The 19,015-nt window shown below is 40.0% G+C and overlaps 1 protein-coding gene across 1 annotated transcript in view; it reads left to right on the plus strand.

The window, feature by feature from the left end:
* The window catches only part of ddx46 (DEAD-box helicase 46), a 33,747-nt gene that overhangs the window by 7,631 nt on the left and 7,101 nt on the right, over window positions 1-19,015 (plus strand). The window contains exons 10-16 of the mRNA XM_090188802.1: window positions 436-611; window positions 855-976; window positions 3,258-3,336; window positions 14,956-15,038; window positions 15,192-15,356; window positions 17,037-17,199; window positions 17,778-17,971. Coding sequence (XP_090044928.1) covers window positions 436-611; window positions 855-976; window positions 3,258-3,336; window positions 14,956-15,038; window positions 15,192-15,356; window positions 17,037-17,199; window positions 17,778-17,971 — 982 coding nt within the window. The remainder of the gene's footprint in view (window positions 1-435; window positions 612-854; window positions 977-3,257; window positions 3,337-14,955; window positions 15,039-15,191; window positions 15,357-17,036; window positions 17,200-17,777; window positions 17,972-19,015) is intronic.

Raw genomic sequence — 19,015 nt, forward strand, 5'->3', positions numbered from 1 at the left:
CTCAGTACGTGTCCTGGTAATCCGTCTGGCCCTGCAGCCTTGTGAATGTTAACTTGTTTAAAGGTCTTACTCACATCGGCTACGGAGAGCGTGATCACACTGTCTTCCGGAACAGCTGGGGCTCTCATGGATGGTTTAGTGTTGCTAGCATCGACACAAGCATAGAAGAAGGTATCTAGCTTGTCTTGTAGGCTTGCGTCACTGGACAGCTCACGGCTAGGTTTCTATTTGTAATCCTTGATGGTTTGATGCTTTGCCTGTTTGATGCTTTGCCTGTTTGATGGTTTGTCGGAGGGCTTAGCATCCGGATTAGTGTCCCGCTCCTTGAAAGCGGCAGCTCTAGCCTTTTTTAGCTCAGTGCTGATGTCGCCTGTGATTCTCTTGCCATACACTTCTAGATAGGTGTGTTAAGTGATGTTGTCTTCACATCTCCAGACACAGCTATGAGAAGCCCACCCCCATCCAGGCTCAGGCCATTCCAGCCATCATGTCTGGGAGAGATCTCATTGGCATCGCTAAGACCGGCAGTGGAAAGACCATCGCTTTCCTCCTTCCCATGTACCGTCACATCATGGACCAGAGGCCCCTGGAGGAGGCTGAGGGACCCATCGGTAAGGGCCCCTTTTATACTAGTTTTCTGTCATACAGCCCCATATCAATTACACCTAAATGAACCTGAATGCTGGCGTCTCTGCTTTCCATGTGTAAATCACAATTTTAATTTGCTGAGCAGAAGGGTCCTATCAAACGATATGACAGCTGTTCAAGGAAGGTGCTGTATTTTGTAAGGGCAAATAGACGATGAGAGTATGTTGTCTTGAGTTCTATTTGTCCGTTCTCTTTCCCCCATTCAGCTGTGATCATGACTCCCACCAGAGAGCTGGCTCTGCAGATCACCAAGGAGTGCAAGAAGTTCTCCAAGCCTCTGAACCTGAGGGTGGTGTGTGTATATGGAGGCACTGGGATTAGTGAACAGGTAGAACCAATTACGATTTACCATGATGATTAAAAAAAATAAAAAATTGTACATTGTGTATTTAAAGAAATCCTGGGTTGTAGGTTTGAATAATACAGGGCTCGACATACATTTTTTTAATTCTTATTTAACTAGGGAAATCAGTTAAGAACATTCTTATTTACAATGACGGCCTACCAGAAGGCAAAAGACCTCCTGCGGCGACATGGGACTGGGATGAAACATAAAATATGGGCCAAAACGCACATCACGACGAGAGAGACCACCATAACACTACATAAAGAGAGACCTAAGACCATAGCGTGGCAGCAACACATGAAAACACAGCATTAATGCTTGTTCTCTTGTCTGGGACAAGTAAACAAGCAAAAAAATTGTTGGACAAGAAGAATATAGATTTAAGTTGTCTGAATGGACTATATATATATATATATGTGTGTGTGTGTGTGTGTGTGTATGTGTATATATATATATATATATATATATATATACACACACATACACACACACACACACACACACATCACTGTCAAACAGTTGGCCTACTCCAATCAGAATTGGATCAGAGGCGCCAACATTGGCATAATATTCAAATATATTTTTCATGTACAAAATACACGTCAAAGTATAGGTGAGATGCATATTGGCTACAGCCTCATGTCCAAACCGATGCCGACATGAGGGAGGCGCCATAAAATGATGCCAAACTTTGAGACTTTTTAAGTATATTAAATATGGGCTAAACGGTATTCATGTTTGCCTAAATATAATGAAGGATAAGTTGTGTTAGTGTCTAAAAGGCTTGATTCTGTCGAACATACTGGAGCCATGGTTCGTTCAGATTAAATAGTCATAAGACCAGGAGAGTGAAGGACAGTGGCTGTCAGCATTTTTTTTTTAAACAAAAAAAAGTTTAATTGTTTAAAACCTAGACGTTTTATAATTTTATGAAACATGTCTTTGTTTCAAAGTAGCCTAGCTGAAATCTGACAATAGAAATGTTGAGGGGAATTATTTTATGAACACTTAAATGCTGGTTGCCATGGCATATTCTCATGTTCTATTGGGTTTCAAATTAACAATTTTATTGTCCGGCAACCAAATGCATATTTCTCGTCATTAGCATCCCATGCTAGTTGTTGCATCAATAGTTATATTAGCAACCCATGCTAGTTGTTGCATCAATAGTCATATTAGCAACCCATGCTAGTTGTTGCATCAATAGTCATATTAGCAACCCGTGCTAGTTGTTGTTACATCAATAGTCATATTAGCAACCCATGCTAGTTGTTGCATCAATAGTCATATTAGCAACCCATGCTAGTTGTTGCATCAATAGTCATATTAGCAACCCGTGCTAGTTGTTGTTACATCAATAGTCATATTAGCATCCCATGCTAGTTGTTGCATCAGTAGTCATATTAGCAACCCATGCTAGTTGTTGCATCAGTAGTCATATTAGCAACCCATGCTAGTTGACACATCTTTAAATCTCCACTTAATTTCTAACAGGATATTTTTATCTGTCACATGAAACCCCTTGAGTGTGCTTTTGAGAACGGAAGTTTTCTGCTAGTTGCATATAGTTTTCATTTTTATTAATTTTTTTATGCGATGAGGCTGATGCAACAGATCATAGCAGAAATAAAAACTTGATCAACATTTTAAGCTAAATGGTCTGATCTGTTGCATCAGCCTCGTTTGCTTTTTAAAAATGTTTGAAAGTGCAGTGGGTGAATACATTTTAGATATGTCGTCCCAGAACTGTCCCAGAGTCTGTTTTCAACCGTCTTAATAATTTGAATCAACGGTTCGCCCTTCATTTCGAGCCCCTGGAGGGAATTATTTTATAAGGACATAAAAAGTATTTGGTTGTAAAATTTCTATGTTTGATAAGCTCCCAAGTGTGGCCAACCATCTTCCAGGAGAGCCTTTTAAAGGGGCAGTGCGGTGTTTTAAGACAGGCTTGAATATACAGAGAAGCCCAGTAGGCATAGTGTAACCTCCAATTCTGTCGGATTCTCTAAGGTTAAATTGATTAGAAAATACATTTTTATTTTGTAAAGTTGTTCATCGCATCATACAAAGATTAACATGGTGTTACAGACCTTTTTTGGGGGGGCGGGGGGGGCGACTTGTGACCTTGAGCTTTTGGGCAAGTAGTTATTCAAGTAAATGTCAAGCCCTATAATCAGTTAGGAAAAGGCAAACTGGATTGTACGTTGGTTGAATATCGTTATTTTAAAAAAAAATAATGGTTTGTTTCTTGCTTGTGATGCAGATTGCTGAGCTGAAGAGGGGAGCAGAGATCATTGTGTGCACACCAGGGCGAATGATTGACATGTTAGGTGCCAACAGCGGTGAGTGACACACCTTGTCTCATAGCTCTCTTGTGTGTCGATTGTATCCCGTTAACATATAATGATAGGGATTTCTGATATGTGAGAAACCTGCAGTGTGTGTGTGTGCAATGTCCAGTGTTATAATTATTTTGACTTAGAAAGGTCTCTTTCTGACCAACGTACTGATAGAAAGCGAGATGTAAAATGTCCTGCTTTGCATGAAATGTTTCCGTACGAGAGTCAAGTCGGTACGTCTTTTTGTTTACTAAAACTGTCAACGTTATCTGACCGCCTTGGGAATCATATCCGACCATTTTTGAAGTGTTGAAGTGTTCCCTGAAGAAATAATTACAAGTAGGTGAAGAGACGATACTGCCTCGTGGGTGGTCCTCACGTTCAGAGGCGTAAGTCAAGCTTTCCACAAACCTTTATCCCAAGTCAAGTTTCCTTGTAAGGGAATACCCCCCTGATTTGGACAAAAACAAATGGCGGTATATTGGCATTGGACAAACCATATACACGATGGTCAATACCACCCAATTTGGCGTTGATTCATGCAAAGTATATTGCAAATGCCATATGGCAATTGCCAATTGTAACACTTCAAAATTCCAATAGGGGGCGTGTGCGTTCCACCGGGGCATTTCATATTGCAAATGGCACCCAAGTCAACATCCAAAAGCCAAATTTTGAAAAATGACATTTTTTAAAAAAAACTTAAAAACCCTTAAAAAAGTGCTTTCTGGACCTTTTTTCGAAATTCTTTCGAGTTTTTTGTCAATTACACATGGGTAAGTACTGTATGAGTATACTTTTGTCATCATATATATATATTTTTTAAGTACATGCGCATAAGGCATATGTTTTGTCCATTTGCAATATGATTTCATAGGAAGTCAAAAGTCAAAAGTCAAAAATGTCAAAATTTGGTAAAAAACTTCACACATCCTTAAAAAAGTGCTTTCTTGACCTTTTTTCAAAATTATTTCGATTTTTGTGTCAATAACACATGTATAAGAACTTTATCAACATACTTTAGTCATGCTTTATTATCATATTTTTTTTACTTGTGCATAAGGCATATGTTTTCTCCATTTGCAATATGATGTCATAGGAAGTCAAAAGTCTAAGTCAAAAGTAAATATTTTCCTCCGTGCAACTGATGATCTAAAATGTGCAACAAAATTTTTTGGATTTTTTTTGTTTATGTTTCCTTACTTTTTCAAAGTCACTGTGCATTTGCAATATGTTTTAATGGGCAGATACCATCACGAATTTGTCATGCTCAAAATTCAAACTTTACTTTGCTCAAACTATACCTTGGTCAACTTGTATTACATATTTCTTTTTGTTTTACTTGTGCATAAGGCATATGTTTTCTCCATTTGCAATATGATGTCATAGGAAGTCAAAAGTCAAAGTCAAAAGTAAATATTTTCCTCCGTGCACCTGGTGATCTGAAATGTGCACCTGGTGACCTGAAATGTGCACCTGGTGATCTAAAATATGCAACTGGTAACCCAAAAAAAAAATTTTGGGATGTTTTTTTGTTTATGTTTCCTTACTTTTTCAAAGTCACTGTACATTTGCAATATGTTTTAATGGGCAGGTACCATCACAAATTTGTCATGCTCAAAATTCAAACTTTACTTTGCTCAAACTATACCTTGGTCAACTTGTATTACATATTTCTTTTTGTTTTACTTGTGCATAAGGCATATGTTTTCTCCATTTGCAATATGATGTCATAGGAAGTCAAAAGTCAAAGTCAAAAGTAAATATTTTCCTCCGTGCACCTGGTGATCTGAAATGTGCACCTGGTGACCTGAAATGTGCACCTGGTGATCTAAAATATGCAACTGGTAACCCAAAAAAACATTTTTGGGATGTTTTTTTGTTTATGTTTCCTTACTTTTTCAAAGTCACTGTGCATTTGCAATATGTTTTAATGGGCAGGTACCATCACGAATTTGTCATGCTCAAAATTCAAGCTTGTGATCTAAAATATGCAGCTGGTTACCCAACATTTTTTGGGATGTTTTTTTGTTTATGTTTCCTTACTTTTTCAAAGTCACTGTGCATTTGCAATATGTTTTAATGGGCAGGTACCATCACGAATTTGTTTATCGAATTTGTTTATGTTTCCTTACTTTTTCAAAGTCACTGTGCATTTGCAATATGTTTCAATGGGCAGGTACCATCACGAATTTGTCATGCTCAAAATTTTTTAGATGTATTTTTTTTTGTTTCTTACTTTTTCAAAGTCACTGTGCATTTGGAATATGTTTTAATGGGCAGGTACCATCACGAATTTGTTTATCGAATTTGTTTATGTTTCCTTACTTTTTCAAAGTCACTGTGCATTTGCAATATGTTTCAATGGGCAGGTACCATCACGAATTTGTCATGCTCAAAAATTTTTAGATGTATTTTTTTTTGTTTCCTTACTTTTTCAAAGTCACTGTGCATTTGGAATATGTTTTAATGGGCAGGTACCATCACGAATTTGTTTATCGAATTTGTTTATGTTTCCTTACTTTTTCAAAGTCACTGTGCATTTGCAATATGTTTCAATGGGCAGGTACCATCACGAATTTGTCATGCTCAAAATTTTTTAGATGTATTTTTTTTTGTTTCTTACTTTTTCAAAGTCACTGTGCATTTGGAATATGTTTTAATGGGCAGGTACCATCACGAATTTGTTTATCGAATTTGTTTATGTTTCCTTACTTTTTCAAAGTCACTGTGCATTTGCAATATGTTTCAATGGGCAGGTACCATCACGAATTTGTCATGCTCAAAAAATTTTAGATGTATTTTTTTTTGTTTCTTACTTTTTCAAAGTCACTGTGCATTTGGAATATGTTTTAATGGGCAGGTACCATCACGAATTTGTTTATCGAATTTGTTTATGTTTCCTTACTTTTTCAAAGTCACTGTGCATTTGCAATATGTTTCAATGGGCAGGTACCATCACGAATTTGTCATGCTCAAAATTTTTTAGATGTATTTTTTTTTGTTTCTTACTTTTTCAAAGTCACTGTGCATTTGGAATATGTTTTAATGGGCAGGTACCATCACGAATTTGTTTATCGAATTTGTTTATGTTTCCTTACTTTTTCAAAGTCACTGTGCATTTGCAATATGTTTCAATGGGCAGGTACCATCACGAATTTGTCATGCTCAAAAAATTTTAGATGTATTTTTTTTTGTTTCTTACTTTTTCAAAGTCACTGTGCATTTGGAATATGTTTTAATGGGCAGGTACCATCACGAATTTGTTTATCGAATTTGTTTATGTTTCCTTACTTTTTCAAAGTCACTGTGCATTTGCAATATGTTTCAATGGGCAGGTACCATCACGAATTTGTCATGCTCAAAATTTTTTAGATGTATTTTTTTTTGTTTCTTACTTTTTCAAAGTCACTGTGCATTTGGAATATGTTTTAATGGGCAGGTACCATCACGAATTTGTTTATCGAATTTGTTTATGTTTCCTTACTTTTTCAAAGTCACTGTGCATTTGCAATATGTTTCAATGGGCAGGTACCATCACGAATTTGTCATGCTCAAAATTTTTTAGATGTATTTTTTTTTGTTTCCTTACTTTTTCAAAGTCACTGTGCATTTGGAATATGTTTTAATGGGCAGGTACCATCACGAATTTGTTTATCGAATTTGTTTATGTTTCCTTACTTTTTCAAAGTCACTGTGCATTTGCAATATGTTTCAATGGGCAGGTACCATCACGAATTTGTTTATCGAATTTGTTTATGTTTCCTTACTTTTTCAAAGTCACTGTGCATTTGCAATATGTTTCAATGGGCAGGTACCATCACGAATTTGTCATGCTCAAAATTTTTTAGATGTATTTTTTTTTGTTTCTTACTTTTTCAAAGTCACTGTGCATTTGGAATATGTTTTAATGGGCAGGTACCATCACGAATTTGTTTATCGAATTTGTTTATGTTTCCTTACTTTTTCAAAGTCACTGTGCATTTGCAATATGTTTCAATGGGCAGGTACCATCACGAATTTGTCATGCTCAAAATTTTTTAGATGTATTTTTTTTTGTTTCTTACTTTTTCAAAGTCACTGTGCATTTGGAATATGTTTTAATGGGCAGGTACCATCACGAATTTGTTTATCGAATTTGTTTATGTTTCCTTACTTTTTCAAAGTCACTGTGCATTTGCAATATGTTTCAATGGGCAGGTACCATCACGAATTTGTCATGCTCAAAAAATTTTAGATGTATTTTTTTTTGTTTCTTACTTTTTCAAAGTCACTGTGCATTTGGAATATGTTTTAATGGGCAGGTACCATCACGAATTTGTTTATCGAATTTGTTTATGTTTCCTTACTTTTTCAAAGTCACTGTGCATTTGCAATATGTTTCAATGGGCAGGTACCATCACGAATTTGTTTATCGAATTTGTTTATGTTTCCTTACTTTTTCAAAGTCACTGTGCATTTGCAATATGTTTCAATGGGCAGGTACCATCACGAATTTGTTTATCGAATTTGTTTATGTTTCCTTACTTTTTCAAAGTCACTGTGCATTTGCAATATGTTTCAATGGGCAGGTACCATCACGAATTTGTCATGCTCAAAAATTTTTAGATGTATTTTTTTTTTGTTTCTTACTTTTTCAAAGTCACTGTGCATTTGGAATATGTTTTAATGGGCAGGTACCATCACGAATTTGTTTATCGAATTTGTTTATGTTTCCTTACTTTTTCAAAGTCACTGTGCATTTGCAATATGTTTCAATGGGCAGGTACCATCACGAATTTGTTTATCGAATTTGTTTATGTTTCCTTACTTTTTCAAAGTCACTGTGCATTTGCAATATGTTTCAATGGGCAGGTACCATCACGAATTTGTCATGCTCAAAATTTTTTAGATGTATTTTTTTTTGTTTCTTACTTTTTCAAAGTCACTGTGCATTTGGAATATGTTTTAATGGGCAGGTACCATCACGAATTTGTTTATCGAATTTGTTTATGTTTCCTTACTTTTTCAAAGTCACTGTGCATTTGCAATATGTTTCAATGGGCAGGTACCATCACGAATTTGTCATGCTCAAAATTTTTTAGATGTATTTTTTTTTGTTTCTTACTTTTTCAAAGTCACTGTGCATTTGGAATATGTTTTAATGGGCAGGTACCATCACGAATTTGTTCATCGAATTTGTTTATGTTTCCTTACTTTTTCAAAGTCACTGTGCATTTGCAATATGTTTCAATGGGCAGGTACCATCACGAATTTGTTTATCGAATTTGTTTATGTTTCCTTACTTTTTCAAAGTCACTGTGCATTTGCAATATGTTTCAATGGGCAGGTACCATCACGAATTTGTTTATCGAATTTGTTTATGTTTCCTTACTTTTTCAAAGTCACTGTGCATTTGCAATATGTTTCAATGGGCAGGTACCATCACGAATTTGTCATGCTCAAAAAATTTTAGATGTATTTTTTTTTGTTTCCTTACTTTTTCAAAGTCACTGTGCATTTGGAATATGTTTCAATGGGCAGGTACCATCACGAATTTGTCATGCTCAAAAAATTTTAGATGTATTTTTTTTTGTTTCTTACTTTTTCAAAGTCACTGTGCATTTGCAATATGTTTTAATGGGCAGGTACCATCACGAATTTGTCATGCTATAAAAATCCTGCAGGAATGTGAAATTGACTGGCCCGATGAACTCGGGATGGCTTTGCAGTGATTCTGGGTCATCTCAATCGCTCGTTTGGGTTGATTTCAGAATGTCGCTTTTGGTGATGTTTTTTCACTATAGAATCATATTGCAAATGTACAAGAGTCAAGTGGACAAGAGTCCATCAGTCAATTAGATATCATTCTGACCACCAAACTGATACAAACTGACACCAAACCCACTTTTTCCAACTCGTTTAGTAGCCAACTATTACATACTTCAGAGCTGGCCCAAAATTCACAACGCCTTCGGTACAAACCATAAAAAAACCATAAAACACGTAGTTACGTTCTAGCTGCGGGTCCATTTCTTATGTTATGTGTTGGCCTAGCTGAGGCGACCCCGAATCCCAAGTTTCGGCTCGATAGGTCATTTGGTGTCCGAGAAAAACCCTAATTGGTGCTGAAAATCCACTATTTTCCATGACTTGCTACGGGGTCCTTGAATGAGATATCGGACAGAAACGTTGGGGTCTGTCTATATGGGCCGAGACGTTCGCAATGCACCTAGTCTTGCGACTCTGGGACATTTCTAAATGTCGTCATTTTCGTGATGCAAAAATGAATTGAAGTTATTTCAAATGTACGAGGCTGTTTCTCGGTCCGAGAACCTTCTAGAGCCACGTAACTCACCACGCACCATCTACGGGAGGTCTAGAACAGGTTTCTAAAGTTTCGGAACTCTAGGTCCGACGGTTCTTTTTTAGCTCCAACAAAGCTAACTATTGGAGCCACTGTCTGTCTCTACGCACCCCAATACGTCCCTCCATCCAAGTTGTGTTTTAGTGCAATTTTTTTTTCCTTTGATTTTTTTGGGGAAAAATGACTGATTTACAGTTCATGGGGGTTGCCTAATCACATATATGAAGTTTTGGACAGATCTGACTTTTTTAACCCTTCGAAACAGCCCCTGAGACACCAATTATGGCACTTCCGGTTGGCACAGGAAGCTATAAATCACCACATGTCTTGATTGACATGGCCACTTACAGAATCCTGAGTTTTAAGTCCTTACGTTAAGAATTGACTGATCTACACAGGGTTGAATGCACCATGTCTATCAAACTGCATGCAATGTATGGGTAAACACTTTTAGGGTGATTTGAACCACTTCCGGTTGGTCCAGGAAGCTTAGAATCGACACAGGTAGACCTCATAGTGGCCTGATGGACTGGTACCGAAGACAGGTTCATACGGCATTCATAACCCACATAGGCCTCAGGTTGAAATTAGGGGTGCAGGCAATGTATTCCTATGGGGAGAGATGACACTGTAATCTGTGAGATCAAAAAACCCTGTTTTACTGTGAAGGGTTAATGCCACACGGTCAAGGTTAGGCTTGTTGAGATCGGGAGGACCTTAGGAACATTCAAGTGGTGGAATTTTTCTTCTCACCCTAACGGTTCTCTCACTGTCACCCAAAAGCAAATGACATTGTGGTGCAGGCTTCATTTTGGGCCTACTATTGTAATGGTCGCTGCGCCTAGACCGAGCGAGCTACGGTCAAGCGGGATAGCTCGTTGAACTCAGAACAGTCTGGAGACTATGGTGATGCCATTTTTTGTGTTGATTTCAGAATGCCATTTTGGTGATGGTCCCTCTCCGTTTAAACATATTGCAAATGTACAAAAGTCAACTAGCAAGTCAGTGTCCATCAGTCAATTAGATGTCATTATGACACCAAATGGATATCAATTGACACCAAACCCACTTTTTCCTACTCATTTAGTAGCCAACTATCACATATGTCAGAGCAGGCCCATAATTCACAGCGCCTCTAGTTGAAAACATAATAAAAAGGTAAAACACATAGTTACGTTCTAGCTGCGGGTCCAGTTCGGACATTATGTGAAGTCCTATGTGAGGCGACCCCGAATCCCGAGTTTCGGCTCGATAGGTCATTTGGTGTCCGAGAAAAACCCTAATTGGTGCTGAAAATCCACTTATTTCCATGCCTTGCCACGGGGTCCTTGAACGAGCTATCGGACAGAAACTTTGGGGTCCGTCTCTATGGGCCGAGCCGGTTTCAACGCACCTAGCCTTGCGTCTCTGAGACTTTTCTAAACGTCGTCATTTTCGTGATGCAAAAATGAATTGAAGTTATTGCGAATGTACGAGGCTGTTTCTCGGTCCGAGAACCGTCTAGAGCCACGTAACTCGCCACGCACCATGGCCCGGAGGTCTAGAACAGGTTTCTAAAGTTTCGGAACTCTAGGTCCGACCGTTCTTTTTTAGCTAGAACAAAGCTAACTATTGCGGCCACTGTCTGTCTCTACGCACCCCAATACGTCCCTCCATCCAAGTTGTGTTTTAGTGCAATTTTTTTTTCCTTTGATTTTTTTGGGGAAAAATGACTGATTTACAGTTCATGGGGGTTGCCTAATCACATATATGAAGTTTTGGACAGATCTGAATTTTTTAACCCTTCGAAACAGCCCCTGAGACACCAATTATGGCACTTCCGGTTGGCACAGGAAGCTATAAATCACCACATGTCTTGATTGACATGGCCACTTACAGAATCCCGAGTTTTAAGTCTTTACGTTAAGAATTGACTGATCTACACAGGGTTGAATGCACCATGTCTATCAAACTGCAGGCAGTGTATGGGTAAACACTTTTAGGGTGATTTGAACCACTTCCGGTTGGTCCAGGAAGCTTAGAATCAACACAGGTAGACCTCATAGTGGCCTGATGGACTGGTACCGAAGACAGGTTCATACGGCATTCATAACCCACATAGGCCTCAGGTTGAATTTTGTGGTGCAGGCTATGTATTCCTATGGGGAGAGATGACACTGTAATCTGTGAGATCAAAAAACACTGTTTTACTGTTAAGGGTTAATGCCACACGGTCAAGGTTAGGCTTGTTCAGATCGGGAGGACCTTAGGAACATTCCTATGGTGGAATTTTTCTTCTCACCCTAACGGTTCTCTCACTGTCACTCAAAAGCAAATGACATTGTGGGGCAGGCTTCATTTTGGGCCTAATATTCTAATGGTTGCTGCGCCTAGACCGAGCGAGCTACGGTCAAGCGGGATAGCTCGTTGAACTCAGCACAGTCTGGAGACTATGGTGATGCCATTTTTTGTGTTGATTTCAGAATGCCATTTTGGTGATGGTCCCTCTCTGTTTAAACATATTGCAAATGTACAAAAGTCAACTAGCAAGTCAGTGTCCATCAGTCAATTAGATGTCATTATGACACCAAACCCACTGTTTCCTACTCATTTAGATGCCAACTATCATATATGTCAGAGCAGTCCCATAATTCACAGCGCCTCTAGTTTAAAACATAATAAAAAGGTAAAACACATAGTTACGTTCTAGCTGCGGGTCCAGTTCGGACATTATGTGAAGTCCTATGTGAGGCGACCCCGAATCCCGAGTTTCGGCTCGATAGGTCATTTGGTGTCCGAGAAAAACCCTAATTGGTGCTGAAAATCCACTATTTTCCATGACTTGCTACGGGGTCCTTGAACGAGCTATCGGACAGAAACTTTGGGGTCCGTCTCTATGGGCCGAGCCGGTTTCAACGCACCTAGCCTTGCGTCTCTGAGACTTTTCTAAACGTCGTCATTTTCGTGATGCAAAAATGAATTGAAGTTATTGCGAATGTACGAGGCTGTTTCTCGGTCCGAGAACCATCTAGAGCCACGTAACTCGCCACGCACCATGGCCCGGAGGTCTAGAACAGGTTTCTAAAGTTTCGGAACTCTAGGTCCGACCGTTCTTTTTTAGCTCGAACAAAGCTAACTATTGCGGCCACTGTCTGTCTCTACGCACCCCAATACGTCCCTCCATCCAAGTTGTGTTTTAGTGCAAATTTTTTTTCCTTTGATTTTTTTTGGGAAAAATGACTGATTTACAGTTCATGGGGGTTGCCTAATCACATATATGAAGTTTTGGACAGATCTGAATTTTTTAACCCTTCGAAACAGCCCCTGAGACACCAATTATGGCACTTCCGGTTGGCACAGGAAGCTATAAGTCACCACATATCCTCATTGGGGTATGCTGTTACAGAATCCTGAGTTTTAAGTCCTTACGTTAAGAATTGACTGATCTACACAGGGTTGAATGCACTATGTCTATCAAACTGCATGCAGTGTATGGGTAAACACTTTTAGGGGCATTTGAACCACTTCCGGTTGGTCCAGGAAGCTTAGAATCGACACAGGTAGACCTCATAGTGGCCTGATGGACTGGTACCGAAGACAGGTTCATACGGCATTCATAACCCACATAGGCCTCAGGTTGAAATTAGGGGTGCAGGCAATGTATTCCTATGGGGAGAGATGAAACTGTAATCTGTGAGATCAAAAAACCCTGTTTTACTGTGAAGGGTTAATGCCACACGGTCAAGGTTAGGCTTGTTGAGATCGGGAGGACCTTAGGAACATTCATGTGGTGGAATTTTTCTTCTCACCCTAACGGTTCTCTCACTGTCACTCAAAAGCAAATGACATTGTGGGGCAGGCTTCATTTTGGGCCTACTATTCTAATGGTCGGTTATTGTGTTATTTCAGAAAATCATAGAAAATCACAGAAATGTCGCAGAGCTCCGCAGCACACTTTAAAAAGATTCGTATGAACACCCTGCAACTGGATCTGTAACCGTTGAAAAAAAAAAACGCCTATTTGTGACCATCACCAATTTGTCATTGTTCCGTTTCTCTTAAATGACGATAGATAAATGGCTGGTTCTTTTTTTATTGACACCGGAGGCTCCTTGGCTTTGACCCGAAGTGGAAAAATAATTTCTCTACTTCCATTTTAAGCCTTTAATCCCAGAAAAATGGCCGTAGCTCAAAAACCGTCGAGGCCTAGACGCCATCCCGTTCGGGGCCAACTGCCCCTTGAGCCAAACCTACGCTCGCCAAGTTTCGGCTTCGAAATATTTTCAGTTTTTGAGATAAGGCCCCGTCGCGATTCGTGATGTTTTGCCAAATTGCCATATGATTCCGTATGCCATCTGGTGGGAGTGTCCGGGACGGCGGAAAAACGGTCCGAAACTTGTTTTTTTTTTTAAACGGGAACCGAAAGTCCGACAAAGTTCATTCGACGACTTCCCGGTAGGTCCGGCCCTACCGCACGTCCCGACGCCGACCGCGAATTTTACAAACGATTTCGGACGTCGGGTAAGGGACCGTACATTTGCAATATGGACTTTCTCACTGATCATACACGAAATGCCGAAATGTTCCCTTAAGGTATGTTAGTCATGTACAAAAGTCAGACATTTTCACTCGTGTGTGTGTGTGTGTGGATTTGAATGACATGTGAAGCCTAAAGTAGAACATGGTTGTTGTCCGACAAGTGTGAATATGTTTACATTCGTATTTAAAAGTCAGTGTTGTTTTATGACTGTGTGTGTGTGTGTGTGTGTGTGTGTGTGTGTGTGTGTGTGTAAGTGTGTGTAAATGCTACATTTTAAAAATAGAATCATGTAATAAAACACAGTTTTTTTTTATAGCGCTCTTTCCTTCCGCACATGCCAGGTAATCTCTCTGTTTCGTTTTGTAGGTGAAAAAGGCGGTCAACATAGTGCTTTGACGTGGCCTCATCTCTTTTATTGTATTGGCTGTTTTTCTGACGTTTTTACAGGTTCCTCGTGCCCCTGAGATGGTACGCAAGACGAGACCAATGTAGAAACCTAATAATCTGTCCGCTTAACAGTAGGCCTGAACACAATAAATGGCAGCTGTGTGAATTGAAGTGAAATATTTAATGCCTTAGGAAAAGGGAAGCCTTTAAAAAAATATATATATATATTTTTTTTTTGTATTTGTTTTTAGGCTTGTTGAAGTAAATTTACCAGGAGGTTCAGGAACTTTGTGTGAAAGCTTTGGGTGAGCCCACTTACCAGAGAGTAACTTGTTTTCCTGTGTCACTATACTTTTCCTTGGGTGTGTAGGTCGAGTCACAAACCTGCGTCGAGCCACGTACGTGGTCGTGGACGAGGCGGATAGAATGTTCGACATGGGCTTTGAGCCACAGGTAGACAGACGCACATTACGTGTTTTTTTTTAAAGGAAAATCGACTTTCTTAAGAAAAATCGCATCATTTCATGTTATCGCAGCTATTTAGACCTGACCCCGGGGCACCAGAATAATAGGTAATGTCCTCTCCTGTAATGTTCCTTCCCCCAGGTGATGCGTATCATGGACAACGTGCGTCCAGACCGGCAGACGGTCATGTTCTCCGCTACGTTCCCGCGGGCCATGGAGGCACTGGCCAGGAGGATACTGTCCAAGCCCATCGAGGTGCAGGTGGGAGGCAGGAGCGTGGTGTGCTCTGATGTGGAGCAACATGTGGTAAGACTGGCCTTTTTACATTCTCTGTGTGTCCTAAATGTTACCGTTTTATAGTGCACTACTTTTGACCAAGGACCATAGGGCTCTGGTCAAAAGTAGTGCACTATAACGGGAATAGGGTGCGAGTTCCATCTCTTTAACTTTTTTTTTTTTTGGTGCCCTGTGGATAGGGCCCGGAGTTATTCCTTGTCAGTCAGTCATGTGATGAAAAAAAACTCCTGTTCTACACAGGATATCATATGTAAACCATCCTGTCAGAGCAGGGTTACGCAACTGGCGGCCCACAGGCCAGTCATTTTATTTTGCTCCTCAAATTTTGCGAACAAAAAAAAAATATGTATTTTTATTTTTGGGACATAAGACAGTAAAAAACACTAGCAAATCAGCTCCAGGTGATTTAACATTTTGGAAATCTGTTCCGGACTCTTCCCACACATAACACAGATACAGGAAATACTGTAAGAGATCGTATACCAATGTAAGAAAAGTTTGAAATTGTGTTTTTATTCAAGTATTGTATCTGTTTGGTCTTCTTGCGATTTTTAAATTGAGCAGTTTTACAAATTATTTGGAATTTTGTTCCGGCCCCCTGAACATCCGCTCAAGGAAAAAAAGCATTTTCCCACTGAAGTCCGTTACGATGCTAAACTGCAGGCAAGTCAAGACCCTGGTGAGGACGACGAGCACACCGATGAACTTCCCTGAGGCGGTTTAAAAAAAAAAAAAAGTTTGTGTAGAAATTCTTTGGTTGTGCAAACCCACAGTTTCATCAGCTGTCCGGGTGGCTGGTCTCAGATGATCCCGCAGGTGAAGAAGCCGGATGTGGTGGTCCTGGACTGGCGTGGTTACACGTGGTCTGTGGTTGTAAGGCCGGTTGGACGTACTGCCAAATTATCTAAAACAACGTTGGAGGCGGCTTATGGTAGAGAAATTAACATTTTACCAACAGCTCTGGTGGGCATTCCTGCAGTCGGCATGCCAATTCCACTCTCCCTCAAAACTTGACATCATCTGTAGCATTGTGTTTTGGGACAAAACTGCACATCTTGGAGTGGCCTTTGCACCTGTGTATTGATCCTGCTGTTTAATCAGCTTCTTGATATGCCACACCTGTCAGCTGAATGGGTTATCTTGGCAAAGGAGAAATTCTCATTAACAGGGATGGATGTAAACAAATTTGAGATAAATCAACTTTTTGTGTAGTATGAACAATTTCTGGGATTTTATTTCAGCTCATGAAAACATGGGACACTTTAGACGTTTTGCATTTAATTTTTTGTTTCGGTGGCTTCAGAATGTATTCACACCTTTTTAAAAAACTTATTTCACATTTTTGTGTTAGTCTAAATTAAAAAAAAACATGGGTTAGATTTTGGATGTTGTGGCCTACACCCAGTACCCCATAATGTCAAAGTGGAATTATGTTTTTAGAATTTTTTTACATTTTTTTTAAATGAAATGAAAGGTGGAAATAGTGGAAGGTGGAAAGGTGGAAATAGTCCTTAACTATTCACCATGAATAAGAATATGTCTCCTATTTTTGTCAATGGCACCACCATCCATCTTTTACATATTCCATATTGGTCATTTGTTAAATTAGTGTTATTGCCATTTCTCTCTTATCTAGCTGAAGTCACAGACATCCATTGTTTCACCTCATCATGTCTTCTCTCCATCTAGCTGGTAATTGAGGAGGACCAGAAGTTCCTGAAGCTGCTTGAGATCCTTGGCCATTACCAGGAGAAGGGCTCGGTCATCATCTTTGTGGACAAACAGGAGCATGCTGACGGGCTGCTCAAAGACTTGATGAAGGCCTCCTACCCCTGCATGTCTCTGCACGGAGGTAATGTCATACAAACGCACCCGTGTTCTATTGTCATTAGTCTGAGGCTCCGCCCACAAAATTGGTCCTCTGGTCAAAAGTAGCACCTTCAAACTCAACTCTGGACCTTGAAGACAGTTCCAATCAGGAAGTGATTTAGACCTGGGACACCAGGTGTGTGTGCAATTTTTAATTATCAGGTAGACCAGAAAAGCAGCTAGTTTGGGACATCGTAGGGTCTTGAGTTGAATACCCCTGATGTAGAGAATTGGGTGGCATTTGGGACACTGAGTTAGTTCAGGGTTTGAAAGTGACCGGGCTGAGCTCATTCAGTTAGTTCAGGGTTTGAAAGTGACCGGGCTGAGCTCATTCAGTTAGTTCAGGGTTTGAAAGTGACCGGGCTGAGCTCATTCAGTTAGTTCAGGGATTGAAAGTAACCGAGCTGAGCTCATCGTCTCCTAGACCATTTTCCTTATTATATCTTCTAATTAAACCATGTTTATTTATGGCAGATAAACATTTGGCCTTTATTATGTCCGTTGTTTTGAACTATATCATTTGATAAACAGACGCTTTTTATCTCCATCCCCTCAATGTAGGCATTGACCAGTACGACAGAGACAGCGTCATCAATGATTTTAAGAACGGGGCCTGTCGGCTAATGGTGGCCACCTCTGTGGCAGCCAGGGGGCTGGACATCAAGCAGTTGATCCTAGTCGTCAACTACAACTGTCCCAACCACTACGAGGACTATGTCCACAGGGCTGGACGTACCGGGAGAGCCGGGAACAAAGTGAGTAGTGGTCCTGTACGATACCCTAGTAGTCCATCAAACTAATTCATTGTGGTTACTAGTTTATCAAGAATTCCAGGAATTCTGATCACTAAAATGGAACAATTACTGGGCAAAAATGTTTTTTTACATTTTTTTTTTTATCCCTTCCAAGGACCTCTTCAACCATATTAGAAAAAAAGATGCATTTGATTGATTGGGGCGGATTGGGGCGTTGGACTAGTAACCGGAAGGTTGCAAGTTCAAATCCCCGAGCTGACAAGGTACAAATCTGTCGTTCTGCCCCGGAACAAGGCAGTTAACCCACTGTTCCTCGGCCGTCATCGAAAATAAGAATTTGTTCTTAATTAACTGACTTGCCTAGTTAAATAAAGGTTAAAAAAAATATAATAATATAACTCCTGATGAGAGCACTAATCAGCAATAAACAACACTTTGGATTTTCTTAAAGGGAAAACAAAAATTGTTACTCATCAACAAGAACACTAAAATACAGTGAAATATGCTTGTAAAGTCCGCCATGTAAACAAGGCTCAGACATTGTATAGGCCTCACACTATGTTTCCTTACAAAGAGAACAAATATTCACACTTCAAAAAAAGGGTCTGTAGCATTGGCACTTCACATTTCCCAAATCCAGGGAAAATTGGGGATGGGCTGTCGTTGTTGAATAGCTATGTAGCCTGGATGTCCGTCCATCTGTAGTAAGCGCAAGACAGGGTGCATTGGCCAAGTCATTGACAACTTCGGCTTTAGCTTGCTTATTTAGAGCCGGGTACTGCCCGTTAGAGCCGGGTACTGCCCGTTAGAGCCGGGTACTGCCCGTTAGAGCCGGGTACTGCCCGTTAGAGCCGGCTACTGCCCGTTAGAGCCGGGTACTGCCCGTTAGAGCCGGGTACTGCCCGTTAGAGCCGGCTACTGCCCGTTAGAGCCGGCTACTGCCCGTTAGAGCCGGGTGCTACCCGTTTGCTGAAATATGTCAGAGAGGGCAAAGTTCGTAACGTTGCTCGAGCATTTTCACAAGATGCTAAAACTCCCTATTCT

This window comes from Oncorhynchus mykiss, chromosome 10 (assembly GCF_057628025.1).
Source record: "Oncorhynchus mykiss isolate SJ-2025 chromosome 10, ASM5762802v1, whole genome shotgun sequence".
NCBI classification, from domain to species: Eukaryota; Metazoa; Chordata; class Actinopteri; order Salmoniformes; family Salmonidae; genus Oncorhynchus; species Oncorhynchus mykiss.